This window comes from Denticeps clupeoides, chromosome 3 (assembly GCF_900700375.1).
Source record: "Denticeps clupeoides chromosome 3, fDenClu1.1, whole genome shotgun sequence".
Lineage (NCBI taxonomy): Eukaryota > Metazoa > Chordata > Actinopteri > Clupeiformes > Denticipitidae > Denticeps > Denticeps clupeoides.
The window spans coordinates 14,515,015-14,524,519 of record NC_041709.1 but is presented as its reverse complement, the minus strand read 5'-3'; the positions used below and the strand labels follow the sequence as shown (position 1 = coordinate 14,524,519).

Below are 9,505 nucleotides of genomic sequence, written 5' to 3'. Positions count from 1 at the left end.
CCCTTCACGTGACCGCCCCCGCGTCCAATCAGACGCCCCCGAGCCTACTTCAGCAGCGCGTTTAAACTCTCCTCACCAGTTAACTCTGCAGCTAGTTTACGGGCTGCGGCGCCGCGGCGGGAGACTCTCCTGCGATACCGTCTTTAACTGCACTGGCCGTACCGATCGAAGGACATGGCACACAAACAGATCTACTACTCCGACAAATACAACGACGACCATTATGAGTACAGGTAATGCTTGTGGCGGCGTCAGCCTGAATGCTAACTAGTCTGGACGGCGGTTAAACGGCGGGTCGCGAACCCGTACATGTGGCGAGCAACACGGACTTCAAGACGTAAGCGAACTAGAAGCTTTTCAAGACTCGTTGTTCGTGTCTTTTTCACGTGGGAAGCATGGTAGCCCCCCGTCCCCACTGAGCTAATGGCCACGCTGTCCGAAGGGTACAATGGCTTCTCAGGTCCCCGCCCAACCTGTACGACGCGGTAATAGTACGTAGACGTTACTTGAGGAGTTGGGGGGGCACTTTGTGGACTGGATACGTGCTGTATTTGGAGGAATGGCGTCACCCGTAATGCTTTTTTTTTTTTTTTTTTTTAATTCTCCTGATTTCAGGCATGTGGTTCTGCCCCGGGAACTGGCTAAACAAGTCCCGAAATCTCACTTGATGTCCGAAGATGAGTGGAGGCGACTTGGAGTGCAGCAGTCACTAGGATGGGTGCACTACATGATTCACGAACCAGGTTGGTCCTCTGAGAATGACACTATTACTGTATTACACACCAAAAGCTTACCATGTTGTTTTTTTTGTTGTTGTTGTTCCAGAACCACACATCCTCTTGTTCCGAAGGCCTCTTCCAAAGCACTGATGGAATCCAAGCATCTGCCCCTCTTGGAAAATGTCTTAATTCTAGTATTCAATGAATACATACAAGCCTTCAAGTTATTGCCTCCTGTGCACAAGCTGTATTATTTCAGCCAGAACGCTCAGACAGATTAAATTTATGAAATACACGTTGGATTGTAAAAGAGCTCAATATTCTGATGAATGTGAGTAAAGTGCCTGTTTGTGGGAAATCATTTAATTCCAAATAAATGTTAATGTGTTAATAATATCTTGCATCAGTAGTGACGGAACTTTGTCAGAGTTCAGATCAAACGAATTATTTATTTTGTACATGGTGCCTGTATGTATCCTATCAAAATCAGGTCAAGAAAGGTAACTGTTTTATAAACTGCTTTGCAGCTAATATGCTTATATAAATATACTAGTATGCAAAAAGAACGTATCTAACATTAGCTGGGCCATGCATTCACACATTACTTGTAATAACTAAATTTGTATCTGCATTGCGCAGACATAACGATGTAATTACTGTTTGTTTAAAATTAAGTCTTTTCGCAATCTGCCTAAATAATCATGAGCACTAGATGGCGCTAAACCACTACATTTCAACAGGGTCACAAATGTGTTGTCTTCAGAAATCGGTTAATAATTATACAGACAATTTAACAAAAATGGGGCTTTAGCAAGTACATCCACTGCAAGACTTATTTACAGCATTTGTAGCCCCATTAAATAAATATTATGGAAATTATTCACTGAGGTCATCTTCAAATGAAATCAGTTTATTAGTTTTTTTTCCTGTAAAATCAAAAACACACTCAGACCAATAAAAAAAACTGATAAAACAAAACAGTTTTTACAAAAAAAATTCATACATAAAATACTAGTCACCTCATCACAGCTTGAAAGCCACAACAGACCATACAACTTTTTATATTTCAAATTCAATGCCCCTTCATGCCATGATCTGAAACTGCTGCAAACTTTCATTTGTTTCAGAATGCACAACATTTCAAAATCACTGGACACCAAGTCACCAGTAATGGCAATTTCAAAACTGCCCTTTGTTTCCTCGTCCGCCAGGTCAACGCCAATTCAACGTTGCTTCATATGCCCAAGTAGAGAACGGTGCCACCCCACGCAAGTCGTCTTCACACCAGCTGTGTTTCCTACCAGGAGCGAGCTGGACCAGATGTGCAGCAGGCGCCTCTTCCAGCTTCAGAGTGCACCATGTGCATCACAGCTTTCCTAAAGACATGACAGACAGAATACAGCTTCTTTCCCAATTACCATGGATAGGCTTCATGCAAATCATTGCACAAGGCCATGCATGTAATTTAGAAAATTAAAACAACATAGAGAAGAAGTATGAGCATGACTAATTCTGTAATAAACTCTACCAAGAGGGAAATGACAGTTTATTTTCCGTTGTGTGCCAGTTGTGCATTGTAATACATAAGTGCGCTGCAAAACTCGGCTAACGTGTGACAAGCATGCACACGATATGCAGGATTTACATAAATAAATAGATAAAACAAGAAAGAAACACAGTATTTGCATTTGTACTGATGGCGCAGGTTATTCTTATTTAAAACGTTTAATAAAAATTTACAGAATAAAAATGTGTTCTGGGTGACAGAAATAACCAGCAAAAGGATAGTTTGTTTTTCTTCTTTAAGATGGCCAAGAAATTATTCTTTCTTGTTGTGACAATTCATGTAAATCCTGAGGCATCTTACCTTGCACCAGTGAACAAGCCCCACACTGAGGACATAGCTCTGTGCTTAGCGCCAGTTTGAAAATGGTGCCTGAATTCATTACACCTGTGGGATTTCCCTTGTTATCACCTACCCAAGCCTTTTTCCATCTCTGTAGAAGTTTTTCATGATCTGTCAGTGCATTCCTCCATCTACTAAGCTCTTGGGATTCGTCTGTCTCTTTGTCTGTTCATAAAAACATATGAGCATACTGGTGATTGATGGTGACTTTTACAATGATCCAGTTCACCAATGCCAGTGCATTCAATGCTTAGATGTTTTGTGTGGGCTTTATGCAAGTGACTCAAAATCCAGATGAATGCAGCCCGTACCTCTGCTGGTTAGGTGAATATGGACTTTAGAAGTGTCGTGACCAGTGCTGGCTGAGGCCGTGCACTGGTAGTGAGAGTCCTTGGTCAGGTGGGTCTCTCTAAGCCAGCTGCTAACTAGTGCAGCACCCTGGGTAAATGTATGCCGGTATTCTGTGACCAGCAGCTCTGGGTTCTTGCCATCCACCTGCCAGTGAATGTGGAGATCACTGGGACCTGGGGGACAAACAGTACTTCATATGGACCCTACACAGTGTAATTCCTCCCCATTCACAAAACACTCCTCATGCATGTTTAGTAATGAGATGCCTTCAAAGGCAGACATTAGTTACACAGCTCCACTAGTTTAGAAAGTTTCTAAGTATCAAGAATATGACAGTAGTGTAGCAAAGTTCACATAACTGTTATTAATCAGTCTTTCTCAATACTTCTTGTAATCTTCTACTTCATTGTATACTAAGGTTCTGTGCATGGAAAATATAAAGATACTATACAGAGCCACAGCATGTGAGCTTTTCAACATGGCCTTGCAATTTTAAATGCAGAAAACTAAGCCGTAATGTAAAAATTGTATATGGGGTATTTTGCAATCATTAAATGAACAAACAGCGGTGCTGGTAATTTTAAAGTCAAGATTTATTTAAACTCCCTATCAACAGTAGCAAAAAACATCTGTAAGATCATATTTACATCTTCATCTGTATTCTATATCAACATATTTACACTATACAGGCACATATTTCTGGATACTGAATTAAAAATAAGAAATTGCCCCTTATAGTAGCCACAAATGTATTTTTTTCTTTTGAGCATCGGTTCATTCACAGTAGAAATCAGATATCACAGGACTGATAAAATTTTCATCTGGAAAGAAAATGGCACAAACCTAAAAAAAGGATAATAAAAAAAAAATAAAATAAAAAAAACACACAGCTGTAAATAAATTATTCTTAACCTAAAAGGCCAGTTTTTAGTAAGCTTATTTTGTGTCGTTTTACCACCTTAGTGGAGTTAAATATATTTAGAAGATAACGGTTTCGTAAGTGATGAGGTCATGCTGGAAAATACAGGTGCACGGGACATCATGCAGAAACACACTGAGCGGGGAAAACAGAGGAAGCTACAGTACCCACTCACCCAAGGCCAGGCAGAAGAGCAGAAAGGCCTGGTGGGTGTGGACCCCAAAAATTTGATCTCTCAGTAAGGGGGGCAGCATCCGCACCACCAAGCCCTCCGCACTCCCCTGGGCGGAGGTAGCGGAGGAGGATGAGGAGGAAGAGGAAGGAGGAGGAGAAACAGAGGGACTACTTCCCAAGGCACACATGGACGAGGTGTTGACAGGAGGGAAAAGGAGAGCGGTGGCTGTGGAGGTGAAAGAGAAAGGAACAGTGTGGGTGTGTGTTGGGAAAAAAAGGAGGGGGGGTTGCACTGCACACACACAAAAGAAACATCAAGAAAAAGTCAGCGCCAGGAATATTGACAAATGTAAAAAAATGACATATGAACCCCAGTTGGCCTTTTAAAAAGGCTTCGAAGAGAAATTAAAATGCTACTGAAACAGAGTTAGACTAAAAAAGTAAAATTCTATTTAACATTACTATTTAAATAACAACCTTTTAGTATAAACTTTTAAAGCTTCCGTCCTTTTCTGACATATTTTGAGGACTTAAAAGCTTCGTTTCACACTTCACTGCTGCGTAGCACAGGAGCCTTGTGTCTGAGGTCTATATGACACGAGACACCTCAAACCTGGCCAAGGAGACCCTGCAGAGCTACACATTTACCAATACTGGATGCTGCACTGGATCTTGAAATGAGATCATACAAAAAAAAATAGAACAAAATACAATTTCAGAATTTTTCACAGAATTCACAAACAGTTTTGCCTTAAAAAGACTCCCATGCCCCATTCTTTGAAGCCAGTGATGGTGAATAGCTGTTAATATGTTAGTCCGTCCCAAACCCTGTGTCAATTCATGTTGTATCTATTAAGCGCCTTTTAGGAATGGGTTCTCTCCACCTGAGCAGCCCCTTTCAGATGTCCTTTGACCGTCACGTTGGATCCTCGACGCCTTCTCACTATTGCGCTGCTTCACAGGCCTGTCGTTTTGGTCTTTCACCACAAACTAGATCTCCCTGGATTGCATAATCAAGTCTAAAGCTTAGGTAACACATCCCTGAGAATTTGCCGCACACGGTCAAACACAGAAGGTGACACAGCAGACACACATTTTGTGCAGTTTCACATAAAGACAAACCGAATTGCCGGACAACCTCGAATACGCTGTTGCACAAAACATATAAAAGTCCAGTTCAGAAAAATGCTCACTTAACTTACCAATTTGGTAAACGATGCTTCCAATTTGGAATTGAATCTTTGTCTTGACATGAACGTTATGGTTTCATGCTAAACGTTATTTATCTATGTGAATTGGTGATGTTTAGTAGGTCTTAAAATCGCATCAAGCCCGGAAAGATTTAGAAAATCGCTTCACGCCTACGAAAGATCTTTTTTTTTGCGAGTAAAATACAGAACCAATGCAACTGACAGGCCTTCATAGCTGAAGTGTATGCAAAGAGTTTGGCAGCACAGTGAATCAGTAAGGTGCATCCGCATCTGCATACTCGATAGGCTGAGAAGCGCAGTCGACATCAAACGGCCTTGCTTTGGGGGGGCTCTCATCTCCATAAGTCTGCGAGGGGATTCTGCCGTTTCCGCACTCGGGCTCGGTCTCGTAGCCCGTGTCCCTCAGCGCCCGGAGCTGCGCTCCGTTCTGGTAGAGTTGTTCCGTCGGGTCGGGCTTCTCCGCAGACGGCTCCATGAGCCCCGCCTCGCAGGCCACGTATTCAGGCTGCGGCTTCTTGGCGGTGCCCAGCAGTGCGGCCCGGAGACGTAGGCAGGGTCCGGGCAGGTACTGCATGTAGCAGTTGTAGGCCAGTGCAGCCGCAAAGAGGAGGAAAAAGAGCACGAAGAAGAAGAGGAGGGCGGTGCTGGTGTCATGCTGTAGATACTTGGCGGAGGGATCCCGCGTCTCCGCGTGGGGCCCGGGCAGGAGTTTAGGGGTACTGCTGCCAGGCTGAGGGGCTAGCGAGGGAATTGGCACGGCAGAGCTGTGAAGGGGAGCGTCAGTGATGGTGGTTAGTGGAGGCGTTCCAGATGTGTGACCATTACCTTCGGCAGGCGCTGCAGATGAGGATTCGGTGTTAGAAGGGGAAAGGCTGTAGACCGATGCCCCAGTGCTTTTGGGAACATCAAAGCTGAGTGAGTAGGAGATCACCAGGCGAGTGAAGTTCTTGCCAGCTGCTCGTTCGGAGGACCAGCATTCGTAAATGCCCTGGTCCTCTGTGCCCATACTGTAGATCAGAAGGCTGGTGTCACTCATCAGGTGGAAGCTGGAAGCCTCGGTCAAAATGCTGCCATTGACTTTCCACACTGTTTGGGCAACGTTGGACACCACATGGCACAAAAGCTTCACCGAGCTGCCTGGCTTCACCACAACTGGCTGGTGACTCATAGACCGTCCTTTTACTGCAAGGGGAGACAGAGAAAGAGAACACTAAGAAAGTGAGGGTACCCCACAAACTCAACTCGTTTTCTTTCAAAATGATTGCAGTGCAATTCATGACTTAATTATATTCACACAATGTACTGTTTGATCAGTCTTAGAAGACAGTGACATAAAAATTACTGATTCATTATAAAATTATAACATAATTTTACTATTTTAGTAGTCTAAAATGTAGTCTGTGATGCAAATTCAGGTATACATTTGCTGAATAACACACACACACACACACACACACACACACACACACACACAAACCACCATCCAATACAACTCTCACAGACAGTACCAGTAATAATAAGAACTACAAAGACGCTGAACACATTACTGTAGGACAGCCCTGTATTCTCTCAGAGGAGATAAATATCTAACTGGCTCATTATATTAGGACCCCCTCTCTTCCTGTGTGCTGCTGGTCATTAACATTAACATTTGCTAATACGGAACAGAGCATACCTAAGGGACACTGGCTTGCATCTCCGATCAGGCTCTGGAGCAACGTCCTGCAGAACAGATTTAGAACCGCACGTTCACATCACATCAGTCATATAGGAAAAGGGCAGGGAAGGAAAAAATATGTTATGATACTGGGGACATTATGAACACATGTGGGGACTACCTGTGTTGTGTCACATCAGGGATGTGAAGTATGTTTACACAGGCAAAGGTGTGACGATCCCAGGCGCAATAGGGGTCCCGGGCCAGAATGCAGTCTACACATGTCGGGTACTTCTCACAGAAGGCAGTGGGGGACTGGACCACACCTGAGTCGGACCCGGCATACAAAGACCCAGCCTGTAAACACAAACACACACCTTCATAAACAAACTCTGTTTCCTGTATATATGGAACAAAGAGACAATAAGTTCCTGTTCTTAAAAGGAACAATGAGGATGAGTCTCAAACAAGTTCCGTCAGAGCCCGGTGAAGTAAAAGAATCCTGATCGCATATTTACCACAGTATTCAGCCTCAAGACCACACTTCTTACAATGCAAATTTTTCATTTTTATGTATAAAAAGGAACAGTGACAAACAATTTCACAGCTTGTGGTTATACATTCCTAAAAAGGAAGAGCACGTTGTGGTTGTCTGATGGAGCAGACTGGCTGTCTCCTTGGTTGGAAAATTCCCTTTTCCACCAAGTACAAATACAGATGATATTACATGATATATAGTCAGTAAGAGCCAAAAAACAAAGCAAAAGAACATGATATGATCGGATGAGACAAACATGTGCACTTTGCCAAATAAAAGGACTTAACGAAACAGAAGATATTAGTTTATATCTGTCGGTGCAGAGAACTGGTCGGTTTCTCTGGGATCAGCAGCTCTGCAGCTGTTCTTAATCTACTCAGCCAGCCACAGAAAATTCACGAGTTACTTTTAACTTGGCAGCATGTCCCTTACCCCACTGGAGGACAGAACCAGAGTCTTAATGGGCTCAGAATTTCTGAAGAGCTGGACTTCCTCCACCGTGTGTACCTCAGCTTCATAAAGCACTGATTTGTGCAAGACTCCTTTGTCTATAAAGGAAGGAAAAAAACACAATAAAAAAAACACAAAATTAGAAACAACCCCCATTATGATATAGAGACCGGTTCAAGCAAAGTGTTGCTTGACGTACCTGTTCCTGTAAAAATTACGTCATAGACATTTTTGTCAAGAGCGTGGACCCTCTGCACGACAATCTGAGTGTAGTTGATGTCTTTGGTGATGAGACGTGGGCCATTGCCGATAGGCAGTACAGGGTCTTCCAGCAGCGGGTGGTCTTTCACAAACTGCAGTGTTTTATCAGGCAGCTGCAGGGACGACTTGATGTTCTGCATGCGGTTTTGATTATTGATGCACTGTTGAGAGCATATAATGATGAACTCTCATTTGGTTTGACATACACTTATCTATAATACAGTGTAGTTTTACACACAAATATGTTTAAGATGTGCCTGACCAGTGTGTTTAAATTAGCAGAACTAAAATAAACTAAAAATGTAGGAACACAAATGTTCTTAACCAGGTTATACATGCATTTTTTTTCTGGGACAGGTTATTTCTGGCAAGAGGCATTCAGACCACATCAGCAACATTAATAGTGACAGTTGTGGCACTCATTTTCAGCGTTTGAGGAAAACTAGTAATCTCATTATTGTAAAACTAGTCTATATTCTGTTACTAGTCCTGCGGCACATTGTGGACATTCTCCAACTTAATTCAAACTGCTCAAACATTCAAACTCCAACTGCGCTATAAGAAATGCAACAAGACTTACAGCTCCAGGACGAGGACTTGGGGCGATGCCATTGTACCGAACCCACTTGGTGTGTGACTGTTCTACAATGGCCTTCTGCATGTACTTCCCCTTGGAGAAAACCTCCTCCACAGATGTCATGTTGTAGGCGCACACAGCCGACAGGCCTACATTTCCCCTGCAACACACAACAAACAGGCCATCAGAGCGGGTTTTGTGGGTTCCTGAACTAGATGCTCGTTTGCCACACTCTGGTTAACTTGCATGACAGAGTGGAGGCTTAGGGTTCGCACACACGACAACACACATATTCTCACCACTGTGAGGTGAAAACTCCATAGATGACTGTTTCTCTCCAGTCTGGAGTTTTCAGGATGAACACATCATGAACCACATTGAAGACAAAGTTCAGCTCCGGCATGGAACACACCAGTTTGGCCTTCAAAAAGGAGGTCCACTTCTTCTGCAGGGTCCTCTGGCCACCCAAATCCCCCTGACATGAAGATAATTTTTTTTAATTTAATTTTTTCTTTAGGTAGTTTTCTTGTCAGAAAGCAAAGTGTGAAAAGCCAAGTCCAAGACCTTGCAGACTCTGGCGATCCTGGGGATCAGCAGCTTGCCATAGAACTCATATTCTACAGACACCTCTGTAAAGAAGTAGTAGATCTTGTCGTCTTCCCCATCTGTGCTGTCTCGGCTCTCTCGTATGACATCAGCATAAACAAAGCTAGGCTCTGAAACAGAACAGGGAGACTGGAGT

At 43.3% G+C, this 9,505-nt stretch overlaps 2 protein-coding genes across 9 annotated transcripts in view; one reads left to right on the top strand and one right to left on the bottom strand.

The window, feature by feature from the left end:
* Nucleotides 1–43: 43 nt before the first annotated feature.
* Nucleotides 44–1,982, top strand: zgc:86839 (Cyclin-dependent kinases regulatory subunit 2-like). The gene is made up of 4 exons (XM_028974688.1): nucleotides 44–233; nucleotides 616–743; nucleotides 826–1,050; nucleotides 1,931–1,982. The coding sequence occupies exons 1-3, from the start codon at nucleotides 175–177 to the stop codon at nucleotides 867–869; spliced, it is 231 nt and encodes a 76-aa protein (XP_028830521.1). The 5' UTR covers nucleotides 44–174; the 3' UTR covers nucleotides 870–1,050; nucleotides 1,931–1,982.
* sema4d (sema domain, immunoglobulin domain (Ig), transmembrane domain (TM) and short cytoplasmic domain, (semaphorin) 4D) overlaps nucleotides 1,677–9,505 on the bottom strand; it is a 35,704-nt gene continuing 27,875 nt past the window's right edge. For 5 of the 8 annotated variants that reach the window (XM_028974682.1, XM_028974681.1, XM_028974678.1 and 2 more), the window contains 8 exons: nucleotides 9,328–9,479; nucleotides 9,063–9,238; nucleotides 8,767–8,923; nucleotides 8,125–8,347; nucleotides 7,908–8,023; nucleotides 7,119–7,294; nucleotides 6,956–7,002; nucleotides 4,153–6,462 (listed from right to left, as the gene is read on the bottom strand). In XM_028974682.1, the coding sequence (XP_028830515.1) occupies nucleotides 5,531–6,462; nucleotides 6,956–7,002; nucleotides 7,119–7,294; nucleotides 7,908–8,023; nucleotides 8,125–8,347; nucleotides 8,767–8,923; nucleotides 9,063–9,238; nucleotides 9,328–9,479 (1,979 nt within the window). In that variant the 3' untranslated portion in view covers nucleotides 4,153–5,530. Of the gene's footprint in view, nucleotides 2,096–2,698; nucleotides 2,791–2,936; nucleotides 3,150–4,070; nucleotides 6,463–6,955; nucleotides 7,003–7,118; nucleotides 7,295–7,907; nucleotides 8,024–8,124; nucleotides 8,348–8,766; nucleotides 8,924–9,062; nucleotides 9,239–9,327; nucleotides 9,480–9,505 lie in introns of those variants that run through there. The other 3 variants (XM_028974680.1, XM_028974684.1, XR_003749278.1) reach the window with 3 other exon arrangements.

Bases quoted from the DNA above. Each gene is read 5' to 3' on its own strand.
- zgc:86839 (XM_028974688.1), top strand. From the start codon at position 175: ATGGCACACAAACAGATCTACTACTCCGACAAATACAACGACGACCAT. The intron at 234-615 runs GTAATGCTTGTG...TCCTGATTTCAG, and splicing joins GACGACCATTATGAGTACAG to GCATGTGGTTCTGCCCCGGG. The intron at 744-825 runs GTTGGTCCTCTG...TTGTTGTTCCAG, and splicing joins CTACATGATTCACGAACCAG to AACCACACATCCTCTTGTTC.